This window comes from Mesocricetus auratus, unplaced genomic scaffold (genome assembly GCF_017639785.1).
Source record: "Mesocricetus auratus isolate SY011 unplaced genomic scaffold, BCM_Maur_2.0 Super-Scaffold_100004, whole genome shotgun sequence".
NCBI classification, from domain to species: domain Eukaryota; kingdom Metazoa; phylum Chordata; class Mammalia; order Rodentia; family Cricetidae; genus Mesocricetus; species Mesocricetus auratus.
In genome coordinates this window covers 71,955,332-71,972,054 of record NW_024429189.1, presented here as the reverse complement: position 1 = coordinate 71,972,054, position 16,723 = coordinate 71,955,332, and the positions used below count along the sequence as shown (strand labels likewise).

The 16,723-nt window shown below is 42.4% G+C and overlaps 1 protein-coding gene across 1 annotated transcript in view; it reads left to right on the top strand.

Annotated features, from left to right (window-relative positions):
• Window positions 1-5,248: 5,248 nt before the first annotated feature.
• Qser1 (glutamine and serine rich 1) overlaps window positions 5,249-16,723 on the top strand; it is a 57,710-nt gene continuing 46,235 nt past the window's right edge. Inside the window, exon 1 of the mRNA XM_005064830.4 lies at window positions 5,249-5,413. Within this exon, the coding sequence (XP_005064887.2) occupies window positions 5,253-5,413 (161 nt within the window). The 5' untranslated portion in view covers window positions 5,249-5,252. The remainder of the gene's footprint in view (window positions 5,414-16,723) is intronic.

Below are 16,723 nucleotides of genomic sequence, written 5' to 3'. Positions count from 1 at the left end.
GCAATCTTACCGAAAGCAATATACAGATTTGGCACAATCCCCCTTAAAATCCCAGCACAATTCTTCACAGATCTTGAAAGAACAATAATCAGTTTTGTATGGAAAAACAAAAGACCCAGGATAGCCAAAACAACCCTATTCAACACAGCAACATCTGGAGGCATCACCATCCCTGACTTCAAGCTCTATTATAGAACTAAAGTCCTGAAAACAGCTTGGTATTGGCACAAAAATAGACAGGGAGACAATGGAATCCAATTGAACACCCTGATATTAACCCATACATGTATGAATATCTGATTTTCGACAAAGAAGCTAAAAAATATACAATGGAAAAAAGAAAACATCTTCAACAAATGGTGCTGGCATAACTGGATGCTGGCATGTAGAAGAATGCATATAGATCCATGTCTATCGCCATGCACAAAACTTACGTCCAAATGGATCAAAGACCTCAACATAAATCCAGCCACACTGAACCTGTTAGAAGAGAAAGTGGGAGGCACCTTTGAATGAATTGGTACAGGAGATAGCTTTTTGAACATAACTCCAGTAGCACAGACACGAAGATTGACAATTAATAAATGGGACCTCCTGAAACTGAGAAGCTTCTGTAAGGCAAAGGACACAGTCAGCAAGACAAAAAGGCAACCCACAGATTGGGAAAAGATATTCACTAGCTCCATATCTGACAGAGGTCTGATCTCCAAAATTTACAAAGAACTCAAGAAGCAAGTCTCCAAAACACCAAAGGATCCAATTAAAAAGTGGGGTACAGAACTAAATAGAGAATTCTCAATAGAGGAGTCTAAAATGGCTGAGAGACTCTTGAGAAAGTGCTCAACATCCCTAGCCATCCGGGAAATGCAAATCAAAACAACTCTGAGATACCATCTCACTCCTGTCAGAATGACTAAAATCAAAAACTCCAATGACAGTTTATGCTGGAGAGGATGTGGAGAAAGGGGAACACACCTCCACTGCTGGTGGGGATGCTGACTTGTACAGCCACTTTGGAAATCAGTTTGGAGAATCCTCAGGAAAATGAGAATCAGTCTACCATAAGACCCAGCAATTCCACTCCTAGGCATATATCCAAAAGATGCACATTCATATAAGAAGGATGTCTGTTCTACTATGTTCATAGCAGCATTATTTGTAAAAGCCCATCCCCAGTGATATACCTACCCCAATAAGGCCACACCTTCTAATCCTTCCTGAACAGTTCCACAAACTGCTGATCAAGCACTCAAATATATGGCCTAACATTCCAAGCTACCAAAAACATAAAAGTTCCAGCTAGACCTGTTAACCACCTGGTGAAGAGATCATGCCTGATCCACTTTATGCCATATTAAAGTGATAGGAGGAGGAATAATTACCCCTTTACATAAATAATGTACTTTTCATTCCCTAGCCTGTCTCTGGTGCAGTTATTTATGGAGTTATATGCATGCAGCTTTGCTAAGGTCTGCCCACTTTTCTGTGTCATAACTTTGAAGTTTGTTAGCATTTCCTTTTTCTTCTCTCTCTCTCTCTCTCTCTCTCTCTCTCACACACACACACACACACACACACACCTGGGCCCCCATTCCTACCACACCCCACACTGGTTGTGCCTGGGCATGCTTTCCCAAATACTCAGAATTTTCTTTTTCTCTCTCAAGTTGTTCTCAGTCCCCATTTCCACCATGTGGCTACTTCAGACTGCATGGTTCTCTCTTCCTTCTCCTCCTCCAGGCAGTTGCTGAGATTTACAGCTTCCTGCCAAGGGATTTGCTTTAAACTTTAATGATGTTTTTTCCAAGCTTCCTTCTAAACTGCTTTGCTTATCTGACCCTGTTTGAACCCCAATATCTATCTCTGGGCCTTTCATTTTTTGTGTTACAAATGTCAGCCAAACAGTGTTTTGAACCCTGGAAATCAGCTCACCACAACCTCTACTATGATAAAAACCTGGGCTGGGCACTCTCAACCACTGCTTTGGACAGATGGAGAGTCAGAGCTTGGTCTCCTCGTTGGTTTTGGGCAGCCCCTGTGATCTGGGCATAACAGCGGCTCCTCTCTTTGATCCTCTTATCCCCTCCCCCTTTTCATGGTCTGCTTTAGTCTGCTGGCCATGTTCAGCCTGGACTCTTCCCTCTACCTGTTTTGTCCCATAAAGCTACCTACCAACAACAACAACAACAACAAAAAAATGGTCTCCATACTTTAGGAGTAGTCATGTCCTTTTATTTCATTTTTTCATCCAGACCTATAATGCATAGAGTGAGTTTCAGGTCATCCTTGTGTGTATAATGAACCTTATGTCAACAAAACCAACCAGCCAATCAACGAAATTGAAATAAAGTACCATAGGACAACTGAATCTAAGCAACTGATTTTGCCTGGAGGGGTTGGGGATCCATAATGGAAGGTTTATCATTTCAGATGAGCTTTGGTTCATTAATGAGCAGGCATTTCATAGGAAAAAAAAAAAGGAATAGTGTTAGGAATACAGTGAAGCAGGAAGGTGGAACCTTGGCGGGTGAGGGACAGTGGATGGGAAATGGATCTGCAGACACAACTTATTATGAAGAGTTTATTGATGGAAGGTTTATCAGAGAAAGAGGGAGAGACAGACAGACAAGAGCTGTCTCCTCAGAGAGCAGACTTTTTCTCTTAAAGAGACCTCCGAGCCTTCGTACAGAGCCAGGGTGTGCAGAGGCACTGTGCCAAGTTCAAGGAGTGGACCTGCCTGGATTACAACAAATGGATTTAAGAAAAAAAAATCTACTTTTCAAGGCTAGAGCACTGGCTACTCTTCCAGAGGACCTGGTTTGATTCCCAGCACCTCCATGGCGGCTCACAACTGGCTGCAACTCCAGTTCCAGGGGATCTGGTACCCTCTTACAACTTCTGTAGGTACAGGACATGTACATAATGCACAGATTTACATGCAGGCAAAACACCCATGCACATTAAAAAAAGCCTGATTTTTAAAAAGCAAATAAAACTCTACTATGCTATATTTATTCTTAACTATTTTGCAGTGCTGGGAATTCAAGGCATATGCTAGATGAGAGTTGTATCTGTGAACCATACCACCACCACCACCCCCACACACACCTGGATATCCTATTTAAAACAAGAACAACAATGTCCATTCTAAACTTTCACCCTTCCTGGAACAGACTTGGTTTGGGACTCCTATCTTTGCTAAAGACATCCTTTTGAAGATCAGAATGCATTTAACATTCAATTTTACATAGCTTTACAATTTTAAAAGATTTGCTTACCTGTATTAGAATATCCCATTGTGCCCTGTAAATGTATATAACTATATTATATTAAAATATTTACTGATGATATTCATAGACATCTAACAGTTTAAGAATAAGCTTGTGTTGATATTAGTTTAGAAAAAATGTTATTAAGCAGGCAAAGGAACATACGGTGATAGAAGTATTATTTCAAAATATTAAAAATTTTCCTTAATATCTTTTGTGTGACATAAACAAGCTACATAATGGTGTGAGACTATAAATGTTTTATTGACACTTGTTTGGGTTTTGCCTGTAAACTCACCCTGAGATCAGTTGTGGGTGTCTCAAACCGAGTTACATAAAACATTTACAGCATGCACTCCATTTCCTACATTTTCCAGAGACAAAAATTTAGTGCTCACAACTTATAACTATAATAGTTAGTTGTGAAAACTTGTTTCATTTAGACTCCAGATCTCCGGTCTGTTGGAAGAAAAGTAAATGTTGTAAAGGATATTTGCGGTACTTTTCAGCAGAATCTGAGATTTGGCAAATTCCTTTCCCAAGGAAAACCACCTTTTAAAGATATCCATGGTAAGTGATTACTGAGATTAACATGAAACTGGAAAGGTCACGTGCGTCCACACCTTCGAATTCACTTGTAAATAACCACTGCTTTCTTTACTTCCCACCTAGGAGCCAGGCTGCCAGAGTCACAGGTGCCGAAGGGCTTACACTAAAGACTGCTTAGAAACAAAAGGATGTAGGCGCCAGGAGGAAAACAGTCTCGCAGAACAAAATTAGTCTAGGAAGGAATAGCAGACCTAATACCAGGTATTACAGACGTTTAGATAATCACCGAGATAGTGTATCAACTTCAGTAGGTCTTCCGCTACGCCTGTCCGATTTGCTTAAACCTTTGTGTTAAGTCTTTATCTCGAGGGCTGGATATCTTTGCTAAGCACATGGTTAATTTTAACTTTCAATTTTTGGCTCACCAGCCAAACGATTTCTATGATCCCTGAATTTCATTACTCATAAGGAGAAACAGCTTTAATAGGCACAGCCTCAAAGTCATTAAATTACCCACACTACACAGCTTGGAAGTCAGATAAGGCAATGTTTGGGTAGAGTCCTGCAGAGATTACAAATCTTGAGCAGAAAAACCCAACACAGAGTGCATAGTGAGTTCAAATGTATTGTAATTAAAGTCATCCAGATGGTAGTTGGATTAATCAAAGATGCGGCAGTATTTATCTTGGGATAGAAGATTCTGAACTCCAGGGTGAGAAAATCCCCAAGGTGGGGGTGGAGACAGTTAATAAGCACCCCTGGGAAAGGCCCATTCAGCGAGGGCTGGAAAATTCGTTTGAATTTGAATCAATTTGAATAGAAATCTCCCCCAGGAAGCAGGAACTAGGAACCAGATCCTTTAAGCCCAGCAAACTTTGGGCAGGAAGCGAGCACTGTAGAGTAGCAGCCCGTTGTCTGTGGTTCGGGGCGCAGAGAAAGCAATCACAAGCTGGGAGTCGACTGTTTGAGTTCCTTCAAAGAACCCCGGAGGGTAGAGTAACGAACTCCAGGCGTTGCGTTGGCAAGCCTTGCCCGCTCCGCATCCACGCGGGTGCTCGAGCGCGTAGGCCTCGTCTCCTCCGCCAGGGTGTCCAGGGAACAGCCCTCGTCCGGCCCGGCCCCCGAATCCGCAGCCCGGGGCGCGGGGCGCCGAGGGGGGCGGGGCGATGAGCGGGCGGAGGGCGCGGGAGGTGCATCCTGGGAAATCCAACAACATGGGGCGCCTGGGCTGCGGGCGCCGTGGCCGCCGCGAGTCCCGGCCGCAGGCGCCGCCGCTCGCCTGACGTCCGAGCCGAGGCCCGCCAGCCGCAGCTGGGTTCCGCCGGCCAGCCCTCCCCGCCCCCGCCCCCCCTCGACCGCGCCATGTGAAGGGCCGCTCCCGCCGCCTCTTCCTCCCCGCGCCTCCCGCCCGCCCCCACCGCCTCAGACCCCGCCATGGACGCGCACTACGCGCCAGCGGGCTTCGCCGAGCCTCCCGCGCCCCCCGCCAGCGCCGCCACGCAGCCCGCCGCCCCCGCCTGGGCCTACGAAGCCCGGGTCCCGACCGCCTCCTCCAGCCCCAGCTGCAGCGGCAGCAGCCCCAGCCTCAAGGCCAGGTAGAGAGAGGGTGGGCTCGGGGTCTCACTGGGCCAGGAAAGGCCGCGGATGCGCCGGGGCCTGTGCCGCCCCTCCGGGGGCCCGGGCCGGGTGGGGACCTTCGGGGCGCCTTTCATCGCTCTCAGGGGAGCCTGTGGACAACTGACGGATGGTCCTGGCTGGGTGAGGGCGCACGGTGCAGGATTCGCGCCCGGGGCGGTTCGGGGGGGTGGAGGCTGAAGGGAAGGTTGGGTGGGAGTGGAGGGGCTCAGTCACCCCTCGGTGCTGGACTCCCGCTCGGTGAAGTTTAGGTTCCAGGCTGAACTCGGTACCTGGAGAACCGGGACTGACTCTGAGGGGAGGCCTAGCGGGGCGCCGCAGAGCCCTGGGCAGTGACATTCCATTGTATTGGAACCTGGGTGGCCGACAATGTGGTGTTGGGGGCCTCGGCGGTATAAAGGTGGGGGCGGTGGCTGAGGGGACGAGGCGCGGGGTCTTGTTGCTGACTCTGGGGGACCTGGGATGGCTGGGCTGCCAGGGAACCTCCAGGGCGGAACGCGAACGCTGAGCAGGGGCTGGGTGACATATGTTTGCAGTGGTGGCTCTGGTCCACGCGTTCAAAGTTGCTCTTGGGTTTCCTCTCCTTTTAACAACGGCAGGAAGTCAAGAATCCCTCTTTGCTGTCTGTCCCTGAGGGTGACTGAGTGTTGGGAAGCATTGAGGGCCAGTGGTCAAAGAGGGCTCTAAAGGTCGAAAACCCAAAACGTTTCTCCATCTCGGCTTCATTCAATAGTGCGGGCGTTCAAGAGTTCATCGTTGCTCCTGCATGGCCAAAAGACCCTGAATGTGGACTCCTGTTTGATATTAAAGCTCGCGGGAAATGTGTAGTTGTAGTATCGCACTTTGAAACGGTCCCATTCGAATGATAACTGGAAGGCGTGGTCTGGTTCGGAGGCTTTGGGAGCGGGTTAGTTTTAAAGTCACCTCCCCTGAACAATACTGAATCTGGTAGGTGCCGCTTCTGATCCAAGAACAGGGGAATCCTGGCTTGTTAATTAATGACTTCATCCTTAGCTACCAACAGGAAGCTTCGTTGCCTATGTGCTATCACCAGGTTTCTAAATAATTTTAACGACACGAGTGAACTTTTTATTTATTTCACTTTACACATTGCAATATTCTAATTATATTTGTTTTAAGGAAAGTGCGGCTTCCATGATTTAGAATGGATGTGTAAAGAGAAGAGTAGTTGGTCTTTGTCTTAGATTGCACCTTGGAATTATTCTGAAAGAATGAAAAAATAATGCTTCAACAAAAAGGGTAATAATAAACTTCAGAAAATCTTAGCCCCTTTGTTTAAAAAAAGCCAGGATTTTTGCCTTTAATCCCAGCACTCGGGAGGCAGAGGCAGGCGGATCTCTGTGAGTTTGAGGCCGGGCTGGACTGACAGCCTCCAAAGCAATACAGAGAAACCCTGTCTCGTAAAAACCAAAAAAAAAAAAAAAAAAAGCCAGGATTTTTAAAAAGATTTTTCCAGTTTCTCCAGCTAACTGGTGATACACTGAGGTCTTTTAAAAATAGCTATAGTTCTGTGTTATATGTAAGTAAGCCATTTGAAGAATTTTAGGAAGGACATTTGGACCTTCCATTACTTTTGGTGGCAATTTCACTATTTTTTACAGAGAGCATTTTCATTGTCTATGATAATTTACAAATTAACTTTCTCTTCAGTGGACAGCAGTGATAGTTAATGTGCAGCATTTCTTATCTCAATTAAAAAATGTTCTGTTAGGCAAATAACACTGAAATGCTGCCTAGTTATTGTCTGTTATTTCTTTGAGCAGTATATCTCCGAGACAAGAAACAAAAACTGACTGGTCATATTTTTCAAATGTTATCAGAGTAACACAGAACCACTCCCCAAGCCTGTTTGAAAATAAGTTTAAAAGATTTTTTTTTAGATGTTAGTAATACTTAAATGCAAACCCCTTCCCGTTGCTTTAAAACATTTTTGGAGGGGTGTGGTCAGCTAAATTATAGCATAGAAGATGCAGACTTTCCCCCTCCCCCACAAAACCTGCTTTGTTAACATGTTGGGTTAGATTCAGACCATCTGTACAGGGCTGCTCACACTTCTTAATTGTACTTTACTTTTCTTCAAAATAGGCAAATGTCCTCTTTGATTTCAGTTACATCAGAAATGACTGTATCTGGAATATGCTTTAAGAGTCTTAAATATCAGGCATTTTGGAAACTCAGTCATATTTTTACATTTTAAAAAGCTGCTTCATAATTCGAATATATCAGTTGAATGTTTTTGTTTCCCTTTTGTGGCAGTTTCTTCTGAAGGTGCAAATGAACACTAGCTGTGATGATGTAATATGGGTATTTATCCATAAAGAATTAGCTTGTCTGCCACCTTATTTCCTGTAACTTATTCAGAAGCTGACAGATGGTAATGGCATTCACTTGTTACTGATACGGGATTTAACATCCTACTTTATGTCTTTGCTTGCTCCTAAAATGCATTTTTATCACTCAGTAGGAAAGGTACTTGGTAAATCATGAGTTTAAAGCAATATTTTCTTTGATTCAGCAGTCCCATCAGATATTAGATTTTAGTTTATTTATTTTTTGGTTGGTTGATTTTTTTGTTTTTCGAGGCAAGGCTGTCCTGGAACTCAGAATGTAGACCAGGGTGGTCTCAAACTCAAAGATCTGCCCACCTCTGTCTCCCAAGTGTTGGGATTTAAAGGTGTTTGCCATTATGCCAGGCCATATTTGATTGCTTTAACAGTTGGAAAATGATGAGAAACTCCAGGTTTGTTTTTTGTAGCTGATGTTTTCCTTAAAACGGATTTATGGAGAGGATTTTGGAACCTAAATGCTTCTAAAACAGCACTTGGTAATTACTTGTGTAGTTTGGTAATAGGAATTGTTCTTGTACATTTCCACTTGTTTGTGCCCCTTAGTTTTAGAAACCAAATGAGCATACCCTTTGCCCATCATCCTGACCTTTTAAGGGGTGGTTTGCTCTTGTGGTTTCAATGGTCAATATGGATGCTTTAATAGATAATAAACTGAAGGGAGGGAAAAAAAGGCTAAGGAGCCTTTAAATTAAGAACCTTATAAACCATGTAAGTGACTGATAATAGGAGCTTGTATTGGTACAGATTGGAGACAAAGAGAAGTGAAGATATATTTATAACAGTAGCAGGGCTAGACAGGCATGAAAACTTGGCACCTATAATCCCAGTTAGACGGGAGGATTTCTTTGAGCTCCAGGCCCGCCTAGTTTACAATGTCTCAGCCCCACAGAAGGCAATAAGGCTTGGTGACAGCACACAGAATTCCCAGACTTCTGTACTTAGCAACTCGATGGCTGGAGGTGTGGACAGAGATGAGAAATAGAGGTGAGATGTGTGCAAAAACATGAGCTCATCATTAAATGGCCTTTATTTACTCAAGTAAAAGGTCAGAGAGATAGTGGACTATGTGACTAGGTGCTCAAAGGAGGTTTGAACTGAAAACAGGTAAGGTCATCTCCTTTGAGATGGCATTTAAAAACATATATATCAATCCCAAGCTTTGAGTAAACATGAGGGATTAGTTAGAAGAGGAATTAAAAACTAGTCAAGAACAAGGAAAAGCTGTGGGCCAGAGATGAAGGAGAACCAGGAAAGTGCAGTGCAGTTGAAAGAAGAATGCTCAATCCATAGCAGAAAGGACACTGAAATAGGATATTGGTGTTGTTTCTAGGCTAAATCATGAAGGCTTATTCACTTAACTATCACATGAGTGAATGGTGCCATTAGATTTAACCATACAGGTCGCAGTACAATGGCTAAACACAGTTCAAGATTCACAGTGCCCAAGTTTAAATCTCAGCCTCATAACCCAGAAGCTTTGTGGCTGCAGAGGTATTGCTTAATGTATCTGTGCCTTAGTTTCCTCAACCATAAAAGGAAAGTAGAAAGAGTACGTACTCTAGGACTGGAGAGATGCCTCAGCAGTTAGGGGCATTTACTACTCTTCCAGAGACCCAGGTTTGACTCAGTTCCCACCACCTACATGGTAGCTCACTGGTCTGTAATTTCAGTTCCAAGAGATTTTGATGCTCTCCTCTGGGGGTACCATGCATCCCCATGATGCACATATATACATGTAGATACAATATTCATGCACATAAAACTTATTTTAGAAAAATCTGCAAAGGATTTTTTTGTGAAAAAAAATATTATGTGTGACTTAGAACAGTGACTGGTACAATCAATTGCTCATGAAACAAATAACACCTATAGCAACAATACTGTTTCCATGAGTTAATAGTTTTTGAACTCTAATAGCAGAAATTTGGTTGAAATAACCTTTTGCTAATTTGGAATTGTCTTTACTTCTTATAAATTGTGATTTATAAGACCTTTTGAAAAGTTGAAGGACACTGGAGCTTGAATCCCAGCACTCAGGAGGCAGAGGCAGGTGGATCTCTTGAGTTTGAGGCTAGCCTGGTCTACAGAACAAGTTCCAGGACAACCAGGACTACACAGAGAAACTTTTAAGACTCACTCAGAGGCTGGGGATGTAGTTCAGTGAGAAGATTACTTGCCTAGCATGCCTTATGTTCAATCCCCAACACCACATAAAAACCAGGTGCAACGACACATGACTTTGTGTGGGAGTTGGAGTGAATGCTGTAGGTGTATCTCATTCCCCCTCCATCCTGTAGTAGGGGTCAAGGTGAAGGGTTTGGATGTTTGTGATTTTTTTTTTTTTTTTTTTTTTTGGTTTTTGGAGCCAGGGTTTCTGTGTATTGTTTTGTGGATGTTTGTGATTATTGAAGTATATGGGCTACTTCACATTTCCTTGCTGTGTTCTCTGGAATGAGTACTAAAGTCTCATTTTGTTTTCTCTTTTGTTCATTAAATTGGTATCTGAATACCTGATAGATGTGAGATAATGTAGCCTTTATTGTCAAATATATTTTTTTAGTGAATGCTAGTGTGAGCTGGGGCTTAGAATTCGTTCTTTTCTCTTCATCACTCCAGCTCAACTTGATACAAATGAAATGACATGCAAAATTTTATATTTATTTTTGCATCTAGTGCCTGACATCTTCATGTAGGTGTTTCAAATAGTAATTCTTTTTTTTTTTTTTTTTCTTGGTTTTTTGAGACAGGGTTTCTCTGTGGCTTTGGAGGCTGTCCTGGAGCTAGCTCTTTGTAGACCAGGCTGGTCTCAAACTCACAGAGATCTACCTGCCTCTGCCTCCCAAGTGCTGGGATTAAAGGTGTGCACCACCAACGCCTGGCTTCAAACAGTAATTGTAAAACGTATCTTTCCCATTTTAGTAAATGCTACTGCTGTTTACCATGATTCCCACAGAAACTGTTACAGTTTTTTCCTGTTGCTTTGTTTGCTTCTACTTTAGGCTCTCTAAATTTTGTTTTAATTATTTGTTTTATGTGCATGAGTGTTTTCTTTGCATGTACGTCTGTGTACCACATGCATGAGATGCTCTTACAGGTCGGAGGAGGGCTAGGATCCCTTAGAACTGGGGTTACAGATGATTGTGAGCCACCATATGGGTACTGGGAATCAAACCCAGGTCTTCTGCAAGAGCAGCCACCAGTGCTTTTAACCTCCAGCCATCTCTCTAGCCCCATACATCATTTTATTATGTACAGATGGGTAGAGTTAACTTTTCACGACGCAGATTGTTTAAAAACTTGTTTAAAACCTTCCAGAGTCACATGTTTCTCACCTTGCGCCATCCCTGCAGTCAGTCAGGTTGGCCTTTTCTCCTGAACTTGCTGAAATTATGACTTCTGTGCCGGCTGTTCTTTTCACCTCTTTCCCAGATGTTTTCCTGACTGCCCTGATGGAGGGACACAGAACTGTTAGTAGTTCTTTTCAAAATACAGTTTCCCTTTCATCACCATCTTTGAACTCATTCTGCTGGTTTTTCTGTAACTTTGTAGTGTTGCTATTCTGTCACCATCTCGCTAGCCCTGCTACTAGAATACACACTTCATGAGACTAGGGTTCATATAGTAATTGACAGCATAAGCTAAAGAGTAAGAACGGGTTTGTATTTTGACTCAGTTAGTTTCAGTATGATTGTCAGCAAATTTCTTTTCTTTTTGTTTTTTCGAGACAAGGTTTCTCTGTGGCTTTGGAGGCTGTCCTGGAACTAGCTCTTGTAGACCAGGCTGGATTTGAACTCACAGATCCGCCAGCCTCTGCCTCCTGAGTGCTGTAATTAAAGGCTTGCGCCACCACTGCTCAGCTTCTTTTCTTATTTTTTAATTTATTTATTATGTATACAGTATTCTGCTTCCATGTATGCCTGCATGAGAGAAGAGGGCATCAGATCCCATTATAAATGGTTGTAAGCTACCACCATGTGGTTTGCTGGGAATTGAATGCAGGACCTCTGGAAGAGCAGAGTGCTCTTAACCACTGAGCCATCTTTTCAGATTCTTAAGGATTAAGTAAAGTAACTTAGAAAAGCATCTAGAACCATGTCAGCATATAGAACAGTGCATACAGGAACATGTATTGCCAGGATTGCTGAATTCCGAATGCCAGTAAACATTCAGCAAATGGAATAACTGCTACCAGGTACATACTGTGTTTCCTGCAAGAGAGGTACACATATGACTGAGAGACTTACAGTAACAATTCTTCTTGTTTAAGTTGATCGTGAAGCATTTGCCAGTTAGATTGCACACAAACTGACTTGCATTATTAGTTACCTAGAAGAAAGGGAGTAGCACAAAGGAGGAGCTTTCAAGAGCAAGTGTCCAAGAGAAAGGACTTGGACTCTGCTCTGCTAGTTTGGGGCTGGTCTTTGTACTGGCATAGCATCACTTCTGTCCATGTCAGTCTGTAAAGTCTCTAGTTACGTGTCGTCATTATGGGAGGGAGACAGTGTGAACGAATGTGTTTCATTGTGGGAACTCACCAGAGTCATACTACCATAGAATAAGTACTATATAGTTTAGTCTCTGTAAAGATTAGGACACTTAAGAGGATTTTATAGAAGGCTGATATTGTGAATGAATTTGCTTTTGTTTTTTGAGTTTTTTTAAATGTGTTTATTTATATCTCTGTAAATGTATGACACTTGAGTGCTTAGCAGTGAACTCTAGTCCTCTGAAGAGCAACAAAATAAATTTTACTTCACTTAATGTTTTTATTAATTTGAGAATTTCATGCTCTGTTTTGATAATAATCATGCAGCTTCCCCTATTTTTTGAGATAGGGTCATACTGTATAGGCTGTAATTCTACCTAAACCAACTGACGTTGGTTATATATTCCATCTGCCACTGCCTCCCAATTTCTGGGATTAAAGGCATGTGTCCCTTTTACTTTTCTAAAGATATGTTTATTTTTTTTAATGTGTGGGTGTTTTACCTGCATGTATGTCTGTGTACCATACGTGAGTACTGCTTATGGAGGCCAAAGAAGACATCCCTAAAGCTGGAGTTACTAGGAATTGAACTTGGGTCATTTGGAAGTGTGGCCTCTATTTTTAATACTGAACCATGAGCCATCTTTCCAGCTCCACCACCATAGTTTTGGTATTTTTGTTTGTTTGTTGCTTTTGGATTTGGTTTTTAGAGACTGGGTGAGACTAGGTTTCTCTGTGTAACAGCTCTGGCTGTCCTGGAACTCACTGTATTCCAGGCTAGTCTTGAACCCACAGAGATCCATCTACCTTCTTCCTCAAGAGTGCTGGGATTAAAGGTATGCACCATTATCTCTTGTCTACTGTTTTATTATTTTGTTTTGTTTTTTTATGGTTTCTGTGTATTGTTTTGGAGGCTGTCCTGGAACTCGCTCTGTAGAACATGCTGGTCTCGAACTCACAGAGATCCGCCTGCCTCTGCCTCCTGAATGCTGGGATTAAAAGTGTGCACCACCAACGCCCAGCTGTCTACTGTTTTTTTTTTTAAAGTGACAAATTGTTTATAAGTTTGTCAGTATTTAACTTGAGAGTGTGGGTGAGTGTGTTATAAAAATGTTTGTATTCATATCACTGCATTCAATGTGTGCACTACATGGAGCCAGGGGTAAATGGTGTCTTCCTCTATCACTGTCTACCATAGTTTTTTGAGACAAGGTCTGTCACTGAACCAGGAGCTCATAGAGTTCAACTCTCGGACTGGCCAGTGAATCTTGGGATCTGCCTCCTCACAATACTGAGGAAACAGATGCATGCTACCACACTTGGCTTTTTTTGTGGATGCTGGGAATCCAAATCCAGTTTCTCATGCTTGAAAACCAAGTACTTTTGAGCCATCTCCCTAGCCCACCACCTGTTTTGAACTATTTACACATTCATAAGCATAAGCCAGTTCACTTTTGTCAGTAAATGCTGTACAACTCTCTTAGGCATTAAAGATTCGGTGGCAGTAATACTTTGTTCTTAGCCAGTCATAGTTATAATTCTAGCATGCTTAGGAGGAGCCTGAGTTCCAGAGTTACATGGGGAAACCCTCCCTGTCCTAAAAAACAAAATGAAAGTTTTGTGGGGTTTCTGTTTGTGTTTGAGACAGAGGGTCATTGAGCTCAGGCTGGATTCTGACTATGTAACTGAGAATGACCTTTAACCTCTTGATCCTCCTTCCACTTCCCAAGTGTTGGGATCACACTTGAGTGTGCTACCATGTATCTGGCAAAAATCTTTGCCCTTGTTGCACTTATTTTAACTTCCTAGCTGCTAGGAAGTCAGGGGGACAGTTCGTTGAGGAACTAGTTAAGGAAGCCACATGTCCTAAGGCAGGGAGTTTGACAGTTGCCTTCACTGATACCATCTTAGCGGTCCTGCAGAGTTGCCTGAAGGACTTGCTCAAAATACTGGCTGCTGGCCCAGTGATCTGAATCTGTCCTGAGGATATAGCCCTATCATTTGCATTCCTAACAAGTTCCTGGGAGATGCTGTGCTGCTTACTTAAGGACCACACTGAGAACATTGATATGGATCTTGTCTCTCTTGACAGCTGTTTAAGTTAGCACTACCTCTTCACAGAGCTTTCCTGACCACCAAATCTATTTTTAGTTATATGTAGGTATCTTCATGTGGGTATGTGATTGCTGATGCTAAAAGAAGTGTCAAAACCATTGGAGCTGGAGTACAAAAAGTTGTGATCCTCCTGATTTGAGTGCTTGGAACCAAAGGGTCCTCTGAAAGAACAGCAAGTGTTTTAACCTCTGATCCATCTATCCAGCCCCCACCCTCCAATTTAAATAGAACCCTATTTACTTTGAAGTGTGTGCACTTAGCTGACAAGACCAAGAAGTGAGTTTAGAGACAAAGGATGCTCAGAGATCAAGGTTTTAGGGGATGGTGTATTTATTCTCAGCCTTTAGCTGAGATCTGATGGCAGTTATTAGGTTCCTGGTGTTGTGTACTACTCTGATAATTTTTTGTGTGCATAATCTCAGCTCCTCAATATGCGATAGATGTTATTATTAACCCATTTTACAATAAACTGAAGCATAGAAAGGTTAATTTTATTAAGACCATTGCTGCTGTTAAATGGCAGAGGCAGTTTTTGGCCTCTGGAAATGTGATGGAGAATATGCTGTTAATTGCAAGGTGCTTTAGTTCTCTGGGGAAATTCCTTTCATGAGGTTGAGGATATAGGATAAAACAGAACTGTTACATGAAGTAAAAAATAAAAGGAAGTTAGGGATGGAAGACATTGAAGAAGGGTCTTTGTGACTTAGCATCTGTGCTGACGCTGTGCTCCTATTTATTTATTTATTTACTGGTCCGAGACAAGATTTCTCTGTAGCTTTAGAATCTGACCTGGAACTCACTCTGTACACCAGGCTGGCCTTGAACTCACAGACACCCATCTGCCTCTGCCTCCAGAGTGCTGGGATTAAAGGTGTGTGCCACCACCACCACCCGGCTCCCATTTGTTTCAAAGGATTGGGATTCTTTTCCCTAGAGCATACTTTGGGTAAAATTTTTTAGACTAAGGTCATGGATTTCTCCAGATTGAACAATTTGCAATAATATGTGGAAAATTTGGAAATACTAAAGTGCCTCATATTTAAAGTATTGTTCAGTATACAGTTTTCAATTAATTTTCTTTTGGTTTTGTTATGGAACCTCCACAGATTCTGCCTTCTTTTCTCATCTTTAAATGAACACACCAGTTTTCCCACTGTGCGTATTAATTACTTGTTTGTTCCTGTGACAAAATACTTGAAAAAAAGCATCTTAAGGAAGCTTTTGTTTTGAGTTATGGTCAGGACTGTGTCAGACAAGGTCTGGTGGAGGCTAGTTACATTGCATCTACAGTTAGGAATGTATTCATGCTAAGACCCCACCCCACAGAAAGGTACTACTCATAGAAGGTGGATCTTCCTATCCTGATGGATCTAGATAATCCCTCACAGACACACTCAGAGATTTATGTCAAATTTGATTTAAAAATCTCATCAAATTGACAATAAAGTGGACAATTACAATTCCACCCCTTGTCAGATATCACTTTTACATCACAACATTCCACTGTTTCGCCATCTCAGTGAAAAATGTATTCAGTCCAACTTCAAAAGTGTCATAGTATTTAGGGTTTAAAAGTCCAGAGTCCAAATCTTATCTTAGTTTCAAGGTACTTTCTTAACTGTGAGTACCTATAAACTTAAAAAGAAAGTTACACTCTGCTGACACAGTAAACATTCTCATTCCAATAAGGAAGAACATGGCATAGTAAGAAATGATTGGATCAAAGCAAAACCCAAACCCAGCCAGGAAAAAAATTGGATCCTGCAACTAACTATAAACTCTGAAGGTATGTGCTAGCTTTCCATCCCTGTGACAGAATACCTGAGCAAATAATTAATTTATAATGAGAAAAGATTTATTCTGGTTTATGTTTCAGTCCATGGTAGCTTAAACTTTCACCTTGGGTCTGTGGTGTCACAGAGCTTCATGGCAGGAATACGTGGTAGATTTAAAGCCACTCATTTCCCTGCTAGAAAACAGAGACTTGGTAAGAGTGGAATTCCATCATGCCCTTCAAAGAGTACAGCCCCAATAACATAATTTCTTTAAGTCACCTCTTGATTGACAATTCAAGATCAATACGAGGGTCTGAGAGAAGACTGTAGTTAAGAGTCACTGCTGTATTGCAGAGGACCCAGGTTTGGTTCCCATATATTTGCTCATGACCATCCTATAACTCTATTCCCAGGTTCCCTTCTGACCTCTCCAGGCACTAGGATTGCAAGTGGTACAGATATACACCTGCAAGTAAAAAACTCATACATTGTGGTGGTTTGAATGAAAATGGCCCCCACAGGCTA